General features: G+C 48.0%; 2 protein-coding genes across 7 annotated transcripts in view; one reads left to right on the top strand and one right to left on the bottom strand.

Annotated features, from left to right (window-relative positions):
• DTNBP1 (dystrobrevin binding protein 1) overlaps window positions 1-15,534 on the top strand; it is a 100,271-nt gene extending 84,737 nt beyond the window's left edge. The window contains exons 8-10 of the mRNA XM_040249301.1: window positions 7,935-8,090; window positions 13,865-14,008; window positions 15,149-15,534. Of these exons, the coding sequence (XP_040105235.1) occupies window positions 7,935-8,090; window positions 13,865-14,008; window positions 15,149-15,366 (518 nt within the window). The 3' untranslated portion in view covers window positions 15,367-15,534. The remainder of the gene's footprint in view (window positions 1-7,934; window positions 8,091-13,864; window positions 14,009-15,148) is intronic.
• A 428-nt stretch (window positions 15,535-15,962) lies between these two features.
• JARID2 (jumonji and AT-rich interaction domain containing 2) overlaps window positions 15,963-22,543 on the bottom strand; it is a 230,436-nt gene continuing 223,855 nt past the window's right edge. For all 6 annotated transcript variants that reach the window (XM_040249295.1, XM_040249294.1, XM_040249300.1 and 3 more), the window contains 2 exons: window positions 20,610-20,717; window positions 15,963-17,898 (listed from right to left, as the gene is read on the bottom strand). In XM_040249295.1, the coding sequence (XP_040105229.1) occupies window positions 17,746-17,898; window positions 20,610-20,717 (261 nt within the window). In that variant the 3' untranslated portion in view covers window positions 15,963-17,745. The remainder of the gene's footprint in view (window positions 17,899-20,609; window positions 20,718-22,543) is intronic.

The following is a 22,543-nucleotide window of genomic DNA, read 5'->3' as shown; positions in this document are numbered from 1 at the left end:
CTTACTTGTAACTTTAAAGATTTAATTCGGTTTTCTTTTTATTTTTCCATATGTCATTTTTGGTATTCAGTTATTTAATTCATCTCGTATGCCCTTAAATTGATTTTATAAATAACGAGCTAATTTTCACATTGCCACTTATTGCAAAATGCCTTACTTCCTCATTTGTTCCAAATATATCCTGAATTATATTTGTTTAGCATATGATCAACTCTCTCTTGGGGGTTTTCCATTCCAATAATCAGCCCATCTCTTTTTGTTTTTCATAATGTTTAAATTGTTGTTTTGTGAAGTGTTTTAAAATCTGGTGGGAACTACCTAGGCTTCCCCTCACCCCCTCCTTTTAAAAAATACATGATTAAATTTTGATGCCAGAATTACTATGAAAAATCCATCAACTAGCTTTTGATTCTTTTCCATACCCATGGCCTTTGAAAACTTGAAATAGTTTGTTTGTCCATTAGATTTTGATATTTAACAGTTTCACTTCTTGTGCTAATGTCTGTAACCTGTATTTTTAAATCAGATTATTCATCTCATTGATGCTTCAAAATGTGTTAGCCTGTATTTGGGCATGATAGTATGGGGAGGAAAAAAGTTTTCTTCTATCCTCTTAAGGTCCTTGGCTGAGTCTGAAAATTAAAACGGCAACATCAACAGGAGAAAAGTATAGATATTAATGTTAAATTTGACATGACTTGGGGGCCTTCATAAGGAAATGAAGACCTGAAGAAACAGTTAGACTTGAGTGTTTTGAGCCAGGTTTGATGAAGAGTGGACGTTCGGGGAGAAGTGTCGTTGGGACAGAGGCTCTGAGTGACCTGGAGGAGACTTCGCCTGCGTGTTGGAGTCTTCTCTGTGTCTTGGGGGTAAGGATGCTCTTCTCCTGTAGGTACAGGGAGGGAACACCCCCCCATGAAGACCTTATGACCTGCTTCAAGGGCACGAGCAGGGGGCGTCAGAGCAAGCGCCCGCTTCTGTTTCCTCAAGTCCATATGCCAAGTCCTGAACCCCAACCTCAGTCACGTATTTTTCATCTCTTCTGCCTCCGTTGCCATACCCTTTGTCATATCTCACTGCGTACATGTTCTTCTTAATTTTTATTTGTCAGAGTTTATCATTTTAAACACAGATGTAATATGACGCTGTGTATGTGAATGTCTAATGGAGATGATGTCTCTGCAAATGGAGAGGATGAGGACCTGCCACCCCTAGGTCAGACCTGGGTTCAGGACAAAGAGCAGAGGGTCACATTTTTTGTCTCCTGTTGTATGAAGCCCCAGGGCCTGTATGAAGAGCCAGGGCCTGGTAAGGGATTCCACAGAACGAGAGAATAGCATTTTCTGATTCTGAAGGTACTTGTCGCTCATCAGTGAAGAGGACTGATGAGAAGTCATGGTTGGTTATATGCTTTGGCTGCTGCTAGAGACTTTCCTTTTTAGATGACTTTGTAAATATTTAGAGTTTAGGAGAGGACATTTCTGTCATTTCCATGAATTGTGGCAGCTTCCCCATCTTATATTTCTGTTGTATAAATAGTTGTACAGAGTACACAATCTGAATAGCGTGGATGCACAGAAATAGTTCATCAAGAGCTGTGGTTCTTTGAGTCTGGTCCTTGGACCAGCAGCAGCAGCATCACCCTGGAATTGGTTAGAAATGTAAATTCTCTGACCCAACCAGGTACTGAGTCAGAAAGTGAGTGCTGGAATGCAGTCATCCAGCGGCCTCTGCCAGCAGCCTTTGAGTTGATTTTGATGACGCTATAGGCCTACTATCTCCATCACGCCTTTGAATGAACTCTGTAATAGTTGATTTGATACTTAGACACAAGCAGCTGGTTTGTACTTTGTCTAGAGTGTTTAATTGTACTAACAACAACAACAAACTGTGGAGTTTGGAAGGATTCCTATAGCAATATAAACCTTTCCCACCCCCCAATAATTATTAAGTAGGTCACAACTCAAGTAAAATGAAGGAATCTGTCAGATAGGATTTTAAAATTCTAGGAAATTGTTATTAGTTGAATCTGATTTTCTTGAAATGTCACTGTCTTAAAAGGTCCTAAATTCCTTACTGCTAATCTGATTTTCAAAAAAGAAAGATAGGATTTGGGAGACTTCTTCCTGTCCCAATCAAAAGTAAGTAAAAATAGAATTATACTGTTTAAGAGCTGGAAGTGACTTTCTTATGGATATCATCCAACCCTATCCCCTTTCTAACAGATGGGAAATTGGAGGCCTGGAGGGGTGACCAGTGGAGAGCAGTAGCCAGGCTAGGGTCTTCTAAGCTGCCTTGTTCCTGCACTAAAGATAAGGTACAGTTGAGCATTTCTAGCTTCCTGCTTTGAGCAGACCTGGAACACGCTGTCTCTACAGTGTCCATTTTGCTAATACTCTAGACAGTGGTCATTTCCTTCAGGGTAATTGACAGAATTGTTTTAAGTGTTCCAGAAGTTTAGATACTAGAATAGTGTCTGTTTCCTGTGACATGGGTTTAGGAAACAGCTGCTGCAGTAGCTGCTCTGAAGGGACTGAACTTTGTGACGTCTCCTTACAAACTGCCATGACTTGTCTGAGTTAGTTACTCTGTCTGAAAAACCAGTCATTATTCTAAACTACTACATTTGAGGTAAGAGTTATCCTTTATTAGTTGCATGTAAAAGAAATGTGCCATTTGGTTCTTGATAAACGTGTGTGCATACATGCACATACTTGGGTGTGTCGGAGGGAGGGTGAAGAAAAGTTCTGTAAAGTCATTTCACTTGCTTTTTAAAAATATGTTGACTTTAACATACACAGAATTTTTTTCCCCGAAGACTTATTTTGAGGAATAAGGGAAGAGCTCTTATAATACTTTTGAATGAGCATAGAAATAATATATGGTATAAAATAACTGTAAATCTGTCTTGGAAACTGATTATTGATGAAGGCTAGACAGAAAACTCTTAAAAACTGTAGAAACATAGGGCAGAGAAGTTGGTATTTTAAATGAATATTTAAAACCTACCATTCTAGGACAGTATTAGTTAAAGCTCTATTTGTCCAATCTGAGACAATTTGCATTCATTTAAGGTGAGGCAGAAGGTTGGGGAGACTTTAAAAATAGTTGAGTGTGCCTATTGTGAAAACTTATTTGAGATAGAAATAAAAGTTAACTGTTAAATGGTAAAAATACAGAAGAGGTGGGGGTTTAAAACTGGAAGGAAATCATGTATATTTTTGTCTTCATCTAACAAGTCCCCAGTTCCTGTGTAGAATTTTTCTAAAACTGAATGTTTTTCTATTTAAATAATAGCAATTACTGAAAGTAATTAAGAGGAAGTTGAGCCTTGTTTCTGACAGACACCTACTCTGGGGAGAAGGAGAAGGAAAGGAAACGATTCCCTGAGCACACAGTCTGTGGGTCTCACCAAATGCTGGTGAGGATGTCGAGGCAAGAGGTCACCCAGACATTGGGGATGGGAGCCACTCTGCAAAAGTTTGGCAGTTCCTCTCAAAACCAAAAGGTGCACTCATTCGCCATATGACCCAAGAATTACAGTCCTGGGTGTTTATCTCAAATGACTTATTTTCTTCCGGAAGCTGGTACACAAACATTTCATCACAACTTCACTCATAATATCCAGGTGTCCTTCGGTGGGTGACTAGTCAAACTTAACTGTGGTCCCCCCCAACCATGGACACAGCTCAGCAGCAAAAAGGAACACGTTATCAACATGAGCAACTGCTGAGACGAATCAGGGAAATTCCAGCTGAAGAAAGCCAACCTCAGAAGACTATATATACCACATGATTTCATGTATGTAACCTTTATGAGATGGTCATAGATTTGGACTGGGGAGTGGGGAGGGGGAGGGAGGGGAGGGTGTGATTACAGAGGGCAGCAGGAGGAGCCTTGTGGTAATAGTAACATCCTGATTGTGGTTACTCGTGAGCCTGCGTGGAGCTCCCCCGCCCCGTACACTCACACGCGTGCACACATGACTGGTGAGGTCTGAACAAGCTCTGCGGGGCGTACCAGAGCTGCAGTGGCCGCGGGGCTGCCTGCAGCCCTTGGACTTATGGTTTTCTCCGGGTTGTGTGCCCAGGAGGGAGTTGCCGGGTCACACGGCAGCTCTGTTTTTGGTTCTCTTTAAGGGACCTCCGTGCAGTTCCCGCAGCGCCTGCACCGATGCCCATTCCCTTTCTTCGACACCCTCTCCGGCATTTATTGTTTGTAGATTTCTTGACGAGGGCCATTTTGACTGGTGTGAGGTAGTTCTGATTTGCATTGCTCATTGTAGTTTTGATTTGCGTTGCTCTAATAATGAGCGATGTTGAACATCTTTTTTATGTGCCTCTTGGCCATCTATATGTCTTCTTTGAAGAAATGGCTATTCAGGTCTTCCGCTCATTTTTTCATTGGGCTGTTAGTTTGGCATTGAGCTGTATGAGCTGTTTGTATGTTTTGAAAATTAATCTCTTGTCAGTTGCTTCCAGGGGTTAAAACCGCACTTCTAATGCGGGGGCACGGGTTTGATCTCTGGTTGGGAAATAAGATCCTGAACGCCTGCTGTGCAATGCAGTGGAAAAAAAAAAAAGGATTTTAATTTTATTCTTAGTTTTAATTATTTATATTGAATGAAAAATGTTCTCAATCTTAAAAATAAGTAGCGATTGCCAGAATTTTCCGTAACTCATATTCAATTTTATCGTTTTCTCTTTTAACATTTCTGTATTAAAGAGACTCCCTTTTACCAGAGAGGTTTGTCCTGGTTTTCCTTGTATCATCCATTTCCTTCTTCCCAGCAGCCCTGGGCGTTTTCAGTCATGAACACCTCACCGTCTTTTATTACTTATCAGCTGTGTTAAATGGACTTAGTTGTGGAATAAGTTGAAATTGTTCCTGAAATGAACCTGATGGATTTTTTATATTTGATATATTTTGTGCTACCCTTCCCTGGTGGCTCAGAGGTTAAAGCATCTGCCTGCAATGTGGGTTCGATCCCTGGGTTGGGAAGATCCCCTGGAGAAGGAAATGGCAACCCACTCTAATATTCTTGCCTGGAGAATCCCATGGACGGAGGAGCTTGGTGGGCTACAGTCCATGGGGTCGCAAAGAGTCGGGCACGACTTCACTTTCACTTTATGCCCCACTGAAACGTATAATTGAGAATTGATTATATCTTTGCTGGTAATGGAATTTTTTTTTCTTGTTTTGCGAAATTATCCATTTGAAATTGATAGTGGAGGCTAGAATGGAAGTTGCAGTTAGATAAAGCTTGAGCAATGACCTGGAGTTGAAATCAAAGGAGACATGGGCCTGGGCTGATAATGGAATTAAACGATTACACCTGACTCCTGGTAGAAAAACGGCAGCATCTTTTAACGTTTGGCTTTTTTTTGTTGTTGTTTTTCTTTTAAATCTTTTAGGCTAGTTGTTGAAGTTCTTTAAATCTTTGTCAGGTTTTCCCGAGTATAATAAATGACATCTTAGATGTGAACAAGCGGTCATTTTTCCTTGTAGAAAATGTTCTATAATTTATGTCTTCCAATAGTCATTCTCCCAAATTCAGGTGATATTAAACCTCCAGATTTGAAATACTCCCTGGTGTTCTTCCATCATTTCTCCACTCCCAAATGTAGTTGTTTCTTGGCAAAAGCTGAACTGATAATTCTGAACAAACAGCACAATCAGAACACATTTGCTCAGGCACCTAGCTGGGGGTGAATCCTTAGCCACTTAGCAGGACAGTTATCTTTAGTGTCTGCTGTGTGCTTTCGTCATGACTGTCCTGAGTGTAGAGCTGGTGTAGAGTAAATGTACTTAGTTCAGTAAATCTGGCTTAGAATTCAGCAAAGTGGGAAATGACAAAGGGAGCTTGGGGATGTTTCAAATAACTAGGAACATGTCTTAAAACTTAAAACAGTGATTATTTTAAGTCATTTTAAATTTGCTAATCCAACCATCCCCTACCTTTCGTGAGGGCTGGAATATTATTAAATTTCATTCCAATATAGAAGACTTAAGATAAAAACTACAGGACTTATCATTCAGAAACACGAGAGAATTGGACTTTTGAGGCAGAAGTCTTGAGAAGAAAGTTTTCAAGTTACGTAATTATACATCTATAGAAAATCTTAAGATAAAAAGATACTCTTTAATGAAAACCCCTTTGATGATTTCTGCATTGATCTTTGTTTCTGAGCTGCCTATTTTGGAAATTTTTTTTAAGAGTTATTGAACTTTGTTTGAAGTGTTTGAAGCATACTTAATCTATTCGAGGGTTGACTTATTCTAAGGCACTTGGCAGTCTTCAAGCATTTGAGCAGATAGGGTGATGGCTGAAGTGAAATAAATGAAAAGACATCCTCTTGAATTCCCTTTTCCCTCTTACAAGTACACTCTCAATTCCTTGCACATTTAAGTAAGGGCACTGATAGGTGACTTGTTCTGAAGAGTCTGCACGGGGCTGAGAGAGCTGGGGTGCCTCCATGAGTACGGGATGCCGTACTCATCCAGGTTCTGGTAATATTTCCTGTCATGTCCTTTTCCTAATAGTAACGCTGGTCATAATATTAGCCATCAGCTCTTGGTCAATACTGTGTGCCTGGTGGTTCTCATGTTACTTCCTGTTTAATCCTGCCAACACCTGTATGAAATAAGTTTCTCTCTCCCTGAGGCCCAGCAAGGCCCAGTTAGTTGTAGCTGGTACTAGACATCCTTGCTTGGGTTTCTTGGGAAGCAGAGCCTGAGACGAGATTTTGCTAAAAGTGGTTTGGGAGGTGATCCAGGGATGTAGGGGTGAGAGGGCCAGGAGGAAATGTTGACAGAGGGATGCATTGCTGGCCACGACTGCAGCCCCACCAAGATCCTGGAGACATGTTCAGAACGCCTCCCGAGTCGCCCACCCAGTGGCTGGGAGGCAGGACGCACATGCCCTGCCTGCTGCCTCCGTTCCCAGAAACTCCTGTGCTAGGCCAGCTTATAGGCCCCCTGAGCTTGAGAACTTGAAACATGTGAGATGAACCTTGAGTGAAGATCTCGTGGGTGTACAGATGAGCTCACAGAGAAACCAGAGGTGGGCTAAAGCGGGGCTGGTGTGGCGTGCGGAAGCATCTGCTAAAAGGGGAAGGGCCCGAGCCAGCCCCGTGCTCTTTCCAAACCATCTCCCTGTGGGGAGAGAGGTTTGCGGGGAGGAGGCGCACGTCAAGGTGACAGGTAAATTCCGGGAGTGTGCAGTGACTGTCAGTGAGGGACTGCACATTGTCGCCTTTCCCTTGAGTACAGTCGGGAAGATTTACGTTCCTGTTAGTACTGGTTCGCATTCACTGCATATATGAAGATCAGGATACAGGAATATCCAGAGTATTCTAAGTGTTGACGACTGATTAGGGGTTAAAACTATACAGCATTACCAAGTTTTCACAGCCTCTGCATAGAGGACCGTGTTGTACCCGGGAGCTATGACACAGTGTTGAGTATTTATGGAGGGAATGATTAAGGTCCATCCTGTGAGGCCTCAGAGACCACTGTTCACTGCAAGTTCTGGTCTTGCTGTTTGGTTAAAATCACTTGGTAACACCATGTACTTTCTTAAAGTTTTAATTTTTTTATAGAACTGACATATAACATTGTAGGACTTGAATGTACATCATGCTGATTTGACACATTGTGTTGCACCATGAGGACCAGTGTGGAGTCCGCTCACACCTCCCAGTTAGCACAAGGCTCTGCAAGCTTAGCCCCCTCAGCCAAGTGGCTGGTTCACGGCCAGGCGCTCTTCTCGCAGACCCTGGTGGCCACGTGCTTGCTGGGCGTCTCCCGTGTGCCGGGCCAAGCCGGGTGAGGTCAAGGCAGATGCGCAGGTGGCCTCATCAACGAGATTGACCCTCCAAGTGGGTATTTACATCCGTTCCCGAACCCTGACCCTGATCTCTCTGCATCCTCAGCTGAACTCGATGCAGAGCACTCCCAGAAGGTCCTGGAGATGGAGCAGACCCAGCAGCTGAAGCTGAAGGAGCGGCAGAAGTTTTTTGAGGAAGCCTTCCAGCAGGACATGGAGCAGTACCTCTCCACAGGCTACCTACAGATAGCGGAGAGGCGAGGCAAGTCAGGGAGCCCCCTAGAGGGGGTGCTGCCCCCGGAGTGGGGCTGGGGTGAGGCCTCAGGGGTCTTTTGTTACTACACCAGAACCCAAAACTGGATGCGACCTGCCATTCTTGTCTTGCTGTTGTTTTTGCCTCTCCAGGTAGGTCTAGGCTTTCGGTGAAGGTAAAATTTGGGATACGTTATTTAAAAAAAAAAAAAGGCAAAAAGAGAGAAATAGTAGCCATAAATCTGTAGCACAGACTAATCCCTATTACCATTTGAAAGTAAGTGAAAGTGGAGTCGCTCAGTCGTGTCTTTGTGACCCCATGGACTGTAGCCTATCAGGCGCCTCCATCCATGGGATTGTCCAGGCAAGAGTGCTGCAGTGGTTGCCATTTCCTTCTCCAGGGGATCTTCCTGACCCAGGGATCTATCCCCGGTCTCCCGCATTGCAGGCAGACGCGTCACCGTCTGAGCCACCAGAGAAGCCCTCTGAGAGTGGTGTTTTTGTGTGTGGGGATCCTTCCCCAGCATTATCAAAAAGCCTTTCCAAGAGTTTAAGAGTGGCATCTGCATGGTCAGGATGCAGCCTAGCAGTTTCCTAATTGGACATTTAAGATCCCTGGTCTCTGTAAGGGGCTTCTTCGGTGGCTCAGCTGGTACGGAATCCACCTGCCACGCAGGAGACCCTGGTTCAATCCCTGGGTCAGGAAGATGCCCTGGAGAAGAGAACGGCTTAAAAAAAAAAAAAAAAATCGGTGCTGTGCTATACATCTAGATGTGCGAATGCTCGTGGCTATGGAGGGGCCGGCTCCGGAGCAGCAGGCAGTGTGAATAAGTGTCCTGGGCTTCCAACCCCCTTGCAAACCCCTGTGTGCTAAGTTACTTCACTCGTGTCCACTCTTTGTGAGCCCGTGGACTGTAGCCCGCCAGGCTCCTCTAGGTCCATGGAACTCTCCAGGTTAGAATACTGGAGGGTTGCCATGCCCTCCTCCAGGGGATCTTCCCAACCCAGGGATCAAACCCATGTCTCCTGCACTGGCAGGCTATTCTTTGCCACTGGCGCCACCGGGGAAGCCCCTTGGAAAGCCCTGCTCCCTCCCAGATGCCTCTGCACGCAGCCTTCCTCTTCTCCATATCCTGCCCCCTCATTGAAGCCCCTAATTAATGTTACCCTCACTCCGGTCCCTGTCATTCAACTCTGTGCCCCTGCAGGAGAGGTTAAGAAAGAGGAAGGAGAAGCATGTAGAGAAGACACTCAGGTATGAATGTGTCAGAGGCCCTGGAGGCTGTGGTGTGGACATAGTGCTTTTTAAATTGAGGGGAGCAGTGCCGTTTGGGTGCTGATGGGTTAATTGAGCTGTGCCAGGTCTTAGTCGCAGCATGTGGGATCTAGTTCCTTGACCAGGGATCAAACCCAGGCCCCCTGCACTGGGAACATGGTCTTCAGCCACTGTATCACCAGGGAAGCCCCAACAGTGCAGATAAAGTGTGGTCCGCCTGCCCCGAGTCCCACCGTCATCTTCATCTATTCCCTGTGGCGTGTCCTCAGGGTCAGGCACGGGTGAGGGACGCCACCCTGGTCTGCTGGGGTGCTGTGCCTCCACCTCAGACTGGCACCTTATGCACAACAGGCTCTCACGCTGTTCTGGAGCTTATTTGGTTCCAGTGAGGGCTCTGGGGTCTCTTCTCAGGAGGGCAGTGATTCCCATCCCGAGGGCCCCACCGTCAGCACCTCATCTCAAATAATCACCTCCCTGCAAGGTGTGTGTGGGCAAGTCACTCAGTTGTGTCCAATCTTTGTGACCCCCATGGACTGCAGCCCACCAGGCTCCTCTGTCCATGGAATTCTGCAGGCCAGAGTACTGGAATGGGTAGCCATTCTGTTCTCCAGGGGATCTTCCCAACCCAAGGATCAAACCCAGGTCTCCTGCATTGCAGGCAGGTTCTTTACCAGCTGAGCCACCTCCCAAAGGGGTTAGGGCTTCAAGGTATGAATCTGGGAGGGAGGGCACGCATTCAGTCCATAAGGGACAAACACCACAGATCTGAGCATAATGAGACAGCAGGCGGCAAGGGGAGGGGAGCTACCACTAAGTGCACCACTTAGCTGAGCTCAGCACTTTCAGGGCACCCGCAGCAGAGGCAGACCTTGAAAGTCCTTTCAGGAGCTCGCATCTCGGGTCCACAGCTTGAGACCCACTTCCTTAGGGTATGTCACTAGGAAAGTGATTACCTAGTCATATGGCGAGCATCTATCTAGCCGTAGTGGGTGCTGTCACAGTGCTCCCCAGGATACCCACGTGTTTACACTTGCCCAGTGTGCATGCCTGCTCGCTCCACAGCTCTGTCAACACTTAGTTGTGTCAGATCCTTAAACTCTTGCCACTCTATTTTGGTTTTAATTTGCATTTCCTTGACTGTCCATCTTTCTACTGGTTGTCTCCCTAAAGAGTCTTAGCAGACTTTTCTGATTGTATCTGTGGCTATTCTAATGTGGCCTTTGCAAAATGCGTTTGTTCTTAATGTGACCAGCTGAGCCCACTTTTGTTTAGGAAGCCCTTCCCTCCATGCTATGAGAACAGTATGCTGTTTTATCCCACAAGTTCAACTGTTTCCCATTTGGCGCCTCAAGCCACTGCCAGCTGGTCTGTATCCATCGGGAAGGAAGGCTCTCACCGCAGTTCTTCACAGCAGTGACCGTCTCCACACCATTCTCTCCTCCACTCGCAGTGCTTCTGAGGCCTCAGTACATTCCTGAGGTCCTTTTCTGTTCCACTCTTCTACTTATCTGGCCTGTGTTGGGTGTAATTTACTTCTGACACTGTCAGGGACCCATGCTTTCCTGGGGGAAGAGCTCAACTATTTTTCTCTTATGATTCTAGAGGTTTGCTTTGCTTTTGCGAATTTCCGATGGATTTGTTTAGATTCTAATCTTCAGATCCACATACCTTTCAGTCTTTGCAGTCCTTGGGGTCAGGTTTGTATTTTGCACCCCTCAGGTTAACTTGTGCCTTTAATCTTTCTTCTTGGTATATTCTCTAAAATTTGCTAAGTAATAGTTCCTAGGTTTTTAAAATTTTTTTCCATCAAGATTTGACTTGTGAAGTTGTTTAGAAGTGTTTTTTAAATACTCAATCTTATTGTGGCTGGAAAAGGGGGTTTCTTCTTTGATTCGACTGACCCTATGGCCTTTTAGAGCATTTTCTTACATGTTGTGTGTAGTTAAGAACAAGATTCTAGGTGACAGGCATGAGGATCTGTAGGCATACGTTTCAGACGACTTGTAAATTGGCCTGTTCAGATGTTTCCTATTAATATCCATTTTGGATTGCTTAATTATCAGAGGTACATTAAACCTTCCTTTTCTCCTCAATTATGGACTCCTTACATTTTTCCTTGTCATGCTTCCATATTTTACTTTAAAAATAAAACCACAAAATATATAGTCACACAAATTTGGAATTACCTTCCTGGTGAATTGCATTTAAAAAAAAATTATTAAATGCTATGCTTTACCCCAATATTGCTTTTCTTTCCCCTTCACATCTATTTTGTTTGATAGTAATACAGCCATATCAGCTTTCTCCTTTAATTATTTGCTTGCTGACTTCCTATTTTCCCTTACATTTTAAATGTTTCTAATATTTTAAGAGTGTCTCCTATAAACAGAATGTAACTAGACCTTTATCACCAGTAAAACATCTTCCATCTTCAGGAAACTAGAAGGCACCTAATGAGACGGTGGTGAAGTGGCCACAGCAAATGGTAAAGGACCAGGTTTGCCACAGAACAGATGATCAAATTGGCTTCGTTACTACCTTTTCTGGTGCTTCCTACTCTCCTGAAAATGTTTCCTATGCTTTTCAGTCCAGTGCTTTTTTTCCTCCCCTTTGTAAGAGGACAGCCAGAGAAAGAAAAAAGGGAGACTCTGCTTTCAAAACTGAAGAAAAAAAGCCCAGAGCCACCAAGGCCTCCCCAGCCCCAGAGAAGACCCGTGTGCCCCCTCCCCTTCCAGCAGTGCCCCTGCCTTCTCCAGGAGGCAGCCCCAAGGGGAGCATGCTCACCTGCCAGGCCAGCCTCGCAGGCCCTTGGATGGCACCGCCCAGTGTGCCTGTGACTTCTGGCAGCCAAGGGTGGTGCGGATGGCAGGTGCCACCTGCTCTGCCACCTCGGGTGGCTGTCTCCGCTGTCCCGGGGTCACCCCCACCCCCAGCCTTTTACCTGTGCCAGCGGTGCACTGCGGGCCCTGAGACGAGTAGATTCCTACCTTCCCACGGGACAAAGCTCTCACCTCGTGCCCCATCCCATCAGCATCATCCAGCCCTTCCGGCTGGAGTAAATGCCCTGAGTTAGGTATTATCTTATTCAGAGCTTTAATGTTTACTCACACTTAAGACGCTGTCTTCACTGAACATACCTCCCTCCTGGGCCCCCCAACTTCCGCTGGTCTGGCCTCTCCGGAGAGCAGGCTCAGGGGGCATTTCACACATCTCAATTTTAAGAGATGGTCTTTAGTTTACCTCTTTGAACTTTCCATTCCACCGACTTCTGCCTCCTGCTGTTGAGAAGCCGCCAGCATTTCCTCATCTTTCCTGATCTGCCTTTTCTCTCTGATGTTCATCATTTCACTGCAGTTCAGGTGACGGTTTATCTGCCTTGTTGGAACGTACTTTGCTCCTAAGTCTCTGGGATGTCAGATGCTGCAGCAGGCCTAAGTCATCAGCCTCTTGGAATACTGCTCATCCTGCCTCCACTCGCATTTTGAACTGGGAAACTTCTGCACTTCTTCATACTTCCACTTGTTCATTTCTTTGCTATGTAGTGGAGAACTTATCCAGTCTTCTAGTTTACTAGCAAAACTTTTAACTTGTGCCACAGTTTTAAATTTCAGTGATTTGTCCTATTTGGAAGTTATCTGGCTCTTTTCAAACGCCTGTCATGATTTCTGACAGTGTTCATGATTTCTGACAGTGTTCCTTATCTGATTCTAATCTTTAAGATATTTAAAGCCATTTAGATTCTTGGGGAAAGATTATAATAATCTTTGTTTCTGCTGACCCTCACTCAGGGATGTGTGTGCCGTAAGTTCTAGACTGGACTGGCTTTTGTGTGGAGTTTATATTCCTGTTGAGACCCAGGTTAAAGATGGGTCCACATCCAGAAATTTCTATCTGCTTGTGACAGGCACCATCTACTTAAGCTACCTGGCTTGTAGTTTTCTGGATCGCAGAACTCCAGACCCTGGACACACCCCTCACCAGGCTCAGACTCCTTGCCCTGTAGCGTCTTTATGCTGGTGGGCCGAGTTTTTGTCTTAGTTTGCGCTTTCACCGCAGGAAGCTCTTAGTTCCAACTTGCCGGCTTGCAGCAGACCCAACCTTGATCTGTTGTTAAGATGGAAGACCCGAGAAATGTCATAAGGGCAGGGAAGAGGCCAAATGGAACTGTAATAAAGTTAGAGGCGACCACCACCAGGTGTCTGGCAGGAGTGTCAGCCTCTTTTGAGTTGCAGGTGTTTAGTGCAGAAAGGGTTGCCTTCAGCACATGCAAGCACACGGCTGGGGATGAACAGAGGATCTGCTGTGGAGGGTCTAAGAGGTAACAGTAACCATGGTTAAGCTAGGATGGATTTAAAGATCAAACTGGGACATGTCAATAATACATTGCTCCAAAATCAATTTTGAAGGTAGAAGGTATTTTACACCCAGAAAACACAACGTGCTAATACCTAATGCAGTGGAAGTTCACCCAGGGCAAATCTAACCTCCTCTCGTGGCGGTCCCTGCAGAGCCCATGGGCAGCATGTCGTCCATGGAGGTGAACGTGGACATGCTGGAGCAGATGGATCTGATGGATCTCTCTGACCAGGAGGCTCTGGACGTCTTCCTGAACTCTGGTGGCGAGGAGAACACCCTGCTGTCCCCCGTCTCAGGTAGGGGTGAAAAGCCTGCACAGACATAATCACAATCACTCTTAGCACCGTGATTTCCCTCTGGCTCGGTGAGACACCGTGTGCTAAGCTGTTCCACTGTCCCCCAAGGTCTGGCGTCACAGACCTGGACACACAACACACTGGCGGTCACAGCCATGGATTTCTCAAAGGTTCTCAGTGCTTTTCCCAGATACCTTCAGCAAACGGAGTTTTTCTTAAAATGCATTTTTATTTTCTCCTGTCTGCAAAGTCTGACTTGGGTTTGTGTGGTTAAGCACTAGATTTTGGGGAGGTGTCCCCGCCCTCCCCATTCAGTAGATGGTATTTGATGCTGGGGGCAAGGCCAAGGCGTGAGTTCAGCCGTCAGCTTATGTTTTAAAAACTAGCGGCAATCCTGGGGGCATATTCTCTCCATTTAATAACTTACTATAATCTCACGTTCATTTAGATCTTTACTGGTGCTCCGGCACTATACCTGGCCTCTCTAAAGTTCAGACCATTTCTCCTGGGTGGGTGGGCTTTGAGGCTGTCGTCATGGAGAACATGTTTCTTCCATGCTCCGAAAGACAGGAAGGCCAGCCCCTCACAGCACCTGCCTCCTACCTGGTGGTCCCACACCAAGGGCTCCATGTCCTCAGTCAGGCCTAGGGGCTTCCCCTTGACCTGTGTTTCCAACAGAGCAGCTCCTTCCCTCCCCTCCCCAGTGGCAGGAAAAGACTCCTATCACCTGTGTGAAGTTTTGGTTCCTATAAGAGGCTCCACAAGCGTTTTTCTCATAAGGTCCATTTCCTTGAAATTAGTTCAGAGACCATAAAGAGGTAAACGTGGCTTGTCAAGGTTATGAGGAACGCAAGTCGCACCTGCAGAACTTGCCATTGGGTCTTCAGCGTGGTGTCATTGGAGGCTGTGGGAAGGGTTCGGGGTCTTTCCACCTGTCATAGGTGGCAGAAGGGTCAGCTGGAGCCCCAGGTGGCCTCGGGGAACCACCGAGCTCAGCACCATCTACAAGAGCTTCCTGCACATCGCGGGAACAGAGAACTTCCACCCCCTGGATTCGCTGCAAGTTCAAATGCGCGTCGTGGCCAGTAACACTGAGATGCAGGACTTCCGTGACGGGCTCTCCTCTGCTCTCTCCCCCAGGGCCTGAGGCAAGCCCCAGTCAGGATGCAGTCACTCTCCAGGTGCCCACTCCCTCCCAGTCCCCAGCCACACCACCTTCCTCATCCTCACCTGGTACCGGCCCGGCCTCCCGCGACCCCAGTGAAGGCGGGGAGTCGCCCGTGGTCCAGTCTGACGAGGAGGGCGTGGAGGTGGACACCGCCCTTGCCACCTTACACACTGACGACAGCGACTCCTAAGCCCGGGCACCTGCGCGCCAACCACCTTGAAGGACGATGCAGCGTGCACAGAGGCCCGTGGTGAAGGCGGGTGGACTGGGGGGGGGCTCTTGGTTTTTACACAATTGACAATAATGTGAGGCAAGTGACTGCAACAGCTAACAATAAAGTCTGAGAACTTTAAACGTAGCCAGTTTGTACAGAAAGGCTGCTAAATACACATGCCCTGCAGGTGGGGCCAGGGAGCTTGGCATCCACAGCAGCTCGGTGCTGGCGAGCTAAGCCCCTTGCAGGTAGGAAATCGGGCCTCCTCTCAGCTCTAACAGAGTTCGGGCAGAATGGTCAAGTCCAACAACAGTCCCTAGTTTATTTAATAGCACAGCACACCTGGGCACAGGAGGCAAAAGGAAACATGGGCCCAGTCCCCACGCCGTTTCGCTCCTCACCAGACCCTGGTCCCAGAGGGGTGTGTTTCCCCCACCACCACTCACCACTGTCAGAAAATGAGATTAAAACTCGGTGTTCACACCACTCCCTGGCCAAGGGGATGTACCCTTAGCCCTTTGATCAGTAAAGAGCTGATTTCATTCACTCATCTTCCACAAGACAAACAGGTGTCCAAAAAACTTTGTTTTATTATTAAACCTTGTAGTACAAACCTGAAAAGTAAACAAAAAACTGGCAATAAACAACATGAAAAGTCTTCCCTCCCAAGGGAGGGTGCAGAGCAGCGCTAATAAATTAAAACGTCAGACCGCAAGCCGTAGGCGGAAGTTCACTGTCCAAAAGAGGGCCAGCACACAGCAAGGCCATGGAACGGACAAGCACACTGGAAGCCACGACTCTGCTCATGTCACTGTTAAACACGCCAACACAGTTCAGTCTTCGGCAACGACAACCGACAGAGAGTACCACAGGACGCTGCTGACGGCCCCGCCGGCCAGCTCAGTGCAACACGGCAGCTGCGGGATCGCTGAGTCCAATCATGAAACAAAGAACAGCTTGTGAAAACAGTTTCCCTTTTTTATTCCACACATACTGTACACACAACCGGAGAAGGGCAACAGCTACTCCATTATTATTGTTGTTGTTGTTGTTCAGTGATGTAAGCAGCACTTATAAATGTTACAAGAAAAACCCTGTAAGCATCCAGTCCACCCGATGAAGAAACGGAAGTGTAAGGCTTTTCTTCATCTGTCCTCGCGCCCTCCCCTCCCCCACCCAGAAAAAGGCTCAAGTATTTGAAACAATTTACAGGCGTATGTACAAAAGGGACGGGTTTTTTTTTTTTTTCCTTTTTTTCTTTCTTTTTGTTACAACATGAAGAGAAAAAATAGACCAGATGAGCGCAGATGCATTTTCACATTCAAAAAGAACCGCAGACCTCCGCGTGGCTCTAGATGTGATCACCAACGAAACGAGTTTAAAAAGAAAAATTAATGCTGACCTGTGAAGGTGTAAAACAAACAGGTGAGATGAAGATGGAATGTTAGAAAGATTGCACATCCATGACAAAGAAGCACTTCCGGCTTCAATCACTTTTTTTTTTCCTTTTTTTTTTCCTTAAGGATGCTATTGAAGGGTTTTTTGATAAAGTAGCCAACAGCACCAAAAAAGAACAGAATGGATTTCCTAATGAAATCAGGCACAGGTTTCCCTCACGTGACCCCTCCAAGGCAGGCAGTCTTTTTCTTCTCTTCCCCTTTCTCCTTAAACAGATGCATAGTGAAGTGCTGGTAAAAGAGAGCCCAGTGGCTCCGACCTCCTCATTTTGCCTATGGTTAGGAAACAACGTCCGCCTTCAGCTGCCATAACCGCCCAAAGAAACAAAATGGGGATTCTCCGGTTTTACACTTACAAACTCATCCTGCACGTGACAGAAGAAAAGACAGCCAAGTAAAGCCATTTCTTTCAAGTTTTGTGTGTGTGTGTGTGTCTATCCCTTTTCCTCTCTAGAAAAAAATCTGCTCACATGACTGATGGTTTTAAAATTTGTTCTCCAAACTTCACCCTCTTCAAAAATGGGTTAAAAAGCCTTTTTTCCCCCAACAATTACAAAAGAAAAAACAAACAGAAACAAAAAAACGAACACAAACAAAAAAATCAAACAGAAAGGCTTTTGTCAGCCACAAGGGGCAATACAAATTAATACAGCCCCTCAAGGGTTTTAAAACAGTGAATATACGGCAGTTTCAAAAATCTGACTGCAGTATCTAGGTATTCTAAGTACAAAAAAAAGTTCAACAGTTTAATGCTAAAACAAAATTAGTTCTCTAAAACCAGAAGAAAATCTTCTTTAGAGCTAGTGCAAAGACAGCTTGTATCCTACAGCAAGTACTCCAAACTAGAATATAATAATTACAAAATAACGTCTATCCCTCGCCCACGGCGCTGGCGTCTTCAGGAGGATGCGAGCCTGGAGGGCGGCACGTCCACCGTGGCTCTCTTGCGGGGCCCTCTTTTTGGTGTGGGTTTACTGAGACAGTTCTCAATGCTGCCGTTTTTACCAGATACCTTGCCACAGATCTGATTGACCAGGCTGATAATCTGTTCCTGTTTCGGGTTGAAAAGGGAGACACAGAATTAGTGGGTGGAAGAGCGCCATCCCCAGGCCATCAAGCTTCATCAAACGGCAGTGGCAGCGGCAGCGCCCAGGGGTGGCGAGGGCCAGGGTGGCCTGTGGTTGGGACACTTCCTGAGACGTAAGCCCCTAACCAGGCACCTAAATTAAACACTCCTTCTCTGGGGGAAACCTGCCTTTTCTCATGTGGAATCCAGAGAGGCACACAGAGCCTCCCACCACCCCACCCCCAGTTCAGGGAGCCCAGGAGCACCGCCCCTGCCATGGTGGTGAAGTGGAAACAGTTTCTGCAGCCCCATAACCCACACACCCTGGGACAGGTTGCTAAAGGCTGCGTTCCTATCGAGGTCCCTCATCCCCTAAACAACACAGCAGAGGGCTTCCTGCAGCTGCTCCTGTGCACCTCCCGGGGCTTAGAGGCCTTCAGGACCACCGGGGACGCGGGGTCGGGGGCGGCTGGGAAGTGAGGAAAGACTCGTGCACCCTGGATGGGGATGGGTCTGGGCTGCTTGTTTCTCTGGCTACACTGAAACCTACTTGACCTACTCGTGCACATAAACACAAACACTTGTCCACAAATGCTTGTTATTCCCTCCGCAACAAAGGGGAGAAAGAGCAAACAGGACAGGATCTGTTGGGCATCAAAAACCCACGTGTAACTGTTAACTCAACTGAACTCACAGCCATCCAAGTTTACAAGGAACCACAGGGAAGACTATCCAAATGGCATATGTCCTGACATACATTCCAGAGCACTTGTTTGAGCCAAGGATGGATGGATAGAACAGGAAGCCACGGGGACAGGAGGCCATTCTATCATTCAAGCTCGAGGATCAGCCTAGTCCTGGCTCAGGCTGGGCGCCGCACACCACTTAAATCACTTACAATACACACGCTAACCAAGAATGAGCAGACGAGCTTTCAAGACCAGCTACCTTGGCTAAAGCCACCTTGGCAGCAAGGCTGTGTAGCCGCAGGTCATACCTTTGCCTGTGTGACCAGAAGGCTGGGCAGCAGGAACCCGAGTGCTGGGTGCCAGAGCTCAGAACACGGGCTCTGGTCTCATGAGCCATTTCTGGAATCCAACCCAGAGCTGGAAATTCCCCAATTAAAATATTAATAATATAGTTCAGCTCAATAGAGAACTAATTTGTGATTTTCATTTACTAAAATAAATTTAGGCCACTGGCAAAGTGGGAGGCTTATAAAAACCTTCTCTTCCCTACTCATGAGAACCAATGATTAAGCTTCAGACCGACAGACCCTACAGATGTGATTTTTCCAGGATTCTGGTCACATCAAAACACCAAGCTCCAAAATGGGCCGGAGGTGTAAACTAACCCACGTCTTGTCGAGCTTCAGAATCCTCTAAGAAGCCCCAGCGCCGCCGGCTGCACCCTGCGCGCTGCCAGAGATGCTCTGACTCAGACATGAGGGTTTATTTTTAACCATGTTCTGACATTTGCTGTTCAAGTGAAGAAGCAGGGAGGGCAAAGTGGTTACTGCCTTTGCTGAGCATGCTCTTTAAAGACAAAGAAGATACAGAGAGATCTATTTCCAGCTTTCTAATCTTGTAATTTAGCCAAAGGCTTCTTATCAAATCTGACCACAGCCTGAGCCCCTGGCCTGGCTCACCTGGGGCTCTGACATGTTCTATGGGACTCGCCTCCCTGGGGCGGGGGGTAGCTAGCAGGTTCCACGCTGAAGGCGGAGCTCACAGCTGGACAGGAGGGTGGGCCAGCAGGGGCAAAGGGGGTCCCAGCAGCAGTCTCCCAAGGTGACCCCCAAGAAGGGCTCTGGGTCAGTGCAGAGTAAACACTGCAGGGCTGTGTGCCCTGGAGCTACACACGTGTACATCATCTGAAACCACAATCGCAGGGCAGCCTGGAAGCACGTGGACAGCCAACGGGGGGGGGGGGGGGCCCACGCCCCAGCCGCTCTGGGGGCAGAGATCCGGGTGCTCCTCGCAGCTGAAGGCAGCACCCGGCCCTTAGGTGGACCACACAGACGGCACATTGTACCTGCCTCTGGGGACGATGGGTTTTTAGAAAGGGTGCAGCTGGGACTTAATCAGAAGGTGAAAGTTTTAGGAGCAGAAAGACTCCAGCTCTGCCAAGGTCCCCAGGTGACAACAAGGGCCCGGGCGCTCCAGGACCACCCCCTCAGGCTTTGCCTGCAGCTCAGAGGGTGGCCGCGGGCCCCATGGTTCACCATACCCCAAACCACAGCAGCACCCCAGCCACTGCAGGGAGGGACCCCAATGTGGGCAGAAGCACACGGACATCTCACGGTGTGTCCCAGACACTCCTGGAGCCCCAGCAGGAAGGCAACTCGGGCCAAGTCCTGCACTCTCCCCCTGGATCTGCCCCAGCCAGAGGGGACGGCACAGCCACCAGCCTACAGTGGGGCGCCCACGTGTCAACCCACACTGCTTGTGAACCGCCGGCTGGGGGCGCTGCGGGTGGGTGTGTCGAGATGTGAGGGGCATAGACGAGGACACCAGTCCCCCAGCCCCAGCTGCCGGCCTCTCCAGGCCAGGGCAGCCCCAGCTGACCCTGCTCACCCCGTCTTGGCCCACCGAGCCGCTTCCCCACCACATCAAGCCCCATCAGGCCAGAGGTGCCTGGAAGCAGGCTGGATGCGGGGCCACGCAGGCGGGCAGTCGCCCTGCGGAGGCACTAACCTCGTCATAGCGGTACATGAGCTTCAGGCCGCGGCAGGACTGCTGCTTCTCCACGTGGCGCAGCGCGCACTCGAGGCAGAAGACCACGTTCTCATTCTCCTGCACGACCTGTGTGGGGTGAGAGGCAGCGCGGCTGAGGCATGCGAGGCAGGCAAGGGCGCCCCAAGGAGGGTGGCAGCCTCTCAAGAGCAGAGCAGGGGAGCCTACCGCCTGGGCCGGAGGCATCTGTGGCCCAGAAACACCGGACGCTGCCGTGAAAGCAACTGAACGTCACGGCATCACGAGCGGGAGCTGCGGCCCGGCGGCCTCGGGGCCCTCTGGCTTCTCCGCGCTTTCCTGCCTGAGTCGGAGTGTGGCGGCCGGGGCTGCCGGGTCTGAGGGCTCCTGAGACTATTGGTTCCAAACCTCCCGCAGGATAAAAGATGCCAGGAGGGTCACCCTGGACATTCATGACAGTGTCTCCTGCTCCTGAGCGGCTCGGGCAGCCCAGCCAGTCGCGCCTCCCGAGGAGCCGGCCTCTGTCCACACTCCAGCCTGCACAGCTCCCGATCCCAGGGACCCGGCTGCATCTGGCCTGAGCTGCTCTGTGTGCCGCCCCAACCCTGACCTGGCCTGGTCTCCCTCTTTGTGACCAACGGGGAGAAACTGCCTTAACACGCCAGAGACAAGAGCATCACAGGCTCTTTCAGAAGGACTCTGGGAAAGACCTGTTTCCTGTCTCTGAAGTTTCTAAGCAGAGACAAGAAACCAAGCTGCAGATGGAAATGATGCTTATTGGCAGAAACACATCACTCAAAGCTGAGGATGGAACCACACAAAACCACAACACAGTGAACAGAAATGCAAAAATCCCTTAGTAAATAACCTAAGTAATGAAAAGCACGTACAAATAAAATCTCAACTTTTACCCGTGAATTCAGGGTATGTGCTTTCTAAATAACAGGCTAAGAAATACTGGTGACCACTCTGAAGGTCAGCTTTCTGAGGGACAATGCCATCCTCGGAACCCACGGGAAGGGACAAGGGCCACACAAGGTCATAGTAGTCACCCAGGCTCATGGGAAACCTACAATGATGGTTTCCCACGAGTATAACCCCATTCCAATGCAAGACGAACAAACCCAGAACCATGCAGCTTTCACGAGCGATGTTCACAAAACATTTCTAAAATCTGGGGCAATTCTTATGACTTGTTTGTTTTAAAGACAGCGTGGTTCTTATTTGTATTTTTTAAAAAGCCTCTGGGAAAACAAAGCTAATAGAAGAAATACATAAAATGGGACACGTGGTTGTCATGGACTGAATTATTATCCCCTCCCCAAACGCAGATGTCCTAACCCTCAGTAACTCAGGAGGTCCTGAGCAGGAGTGTCAGAGAGAGAAGCAGGGAAAATGAGGTTGTAGGGTGGATTCTGGTCCCGTATGACTTACATCCTTTCAAAGACAAGAAGAGATTAAGACAGAAGCACTCACAGGAGAGGCCCCGTGAGGACCAAGTGGAAGTGGGTGTCTACACGCCAAGGAGACACCTCAGGGAGAACCAACCTTGCTGACACCTTGACCGGGGACTCCCAGCCTCTACAACTATGAGAAAGACGTTTCTGCTGTTCACGGCAGCAGTCAGTAGTGCTGATACGTGCTGATACGGCAGCCCTGGCTAACTATAACACCAGCTACAGAGACCTGTGTGAGGGGCCACTGCCTGAGGGAGGCGGGAGGGGGCTGGGCTGGGTGTAGGAGCGTGAGGCCTATAACTCAGCCCCGGGCTGGGTCAGACAAGCCCCTTGTGGAGGCTGCGGGGCAGCCAGGAGAGAAGGCAGAAAGGGCTGGACTACGCTGGTTTCCAACCACGACCAGGGACGGAAAGCTGGGAATGGGAAGTGCTGCTTTAACCAGACAGACTTCAGAGTCCTTGGGGCAATCAGAGCAACCGC

Source organism: Oryx dammah, unplaced genomic scaffold, assembly GCF_014754425.2.
Source record: "Oryx dammah isolate SB20612 unplaced genomic scaffold, SCBI_Odam_1.1 HiC_scaffold_11, whole genome shotgun sequence".
Taxonomy (NCBI): domain Eukaryota; kingdom Metazoa; phylum Chordata; class Mammalia; order Artiodactyla; family Bovidae; genus Oryx; species Oryx dammah.
This window is presented reverse-complemented; position numbering and strand designations above follow the sequence as displayed.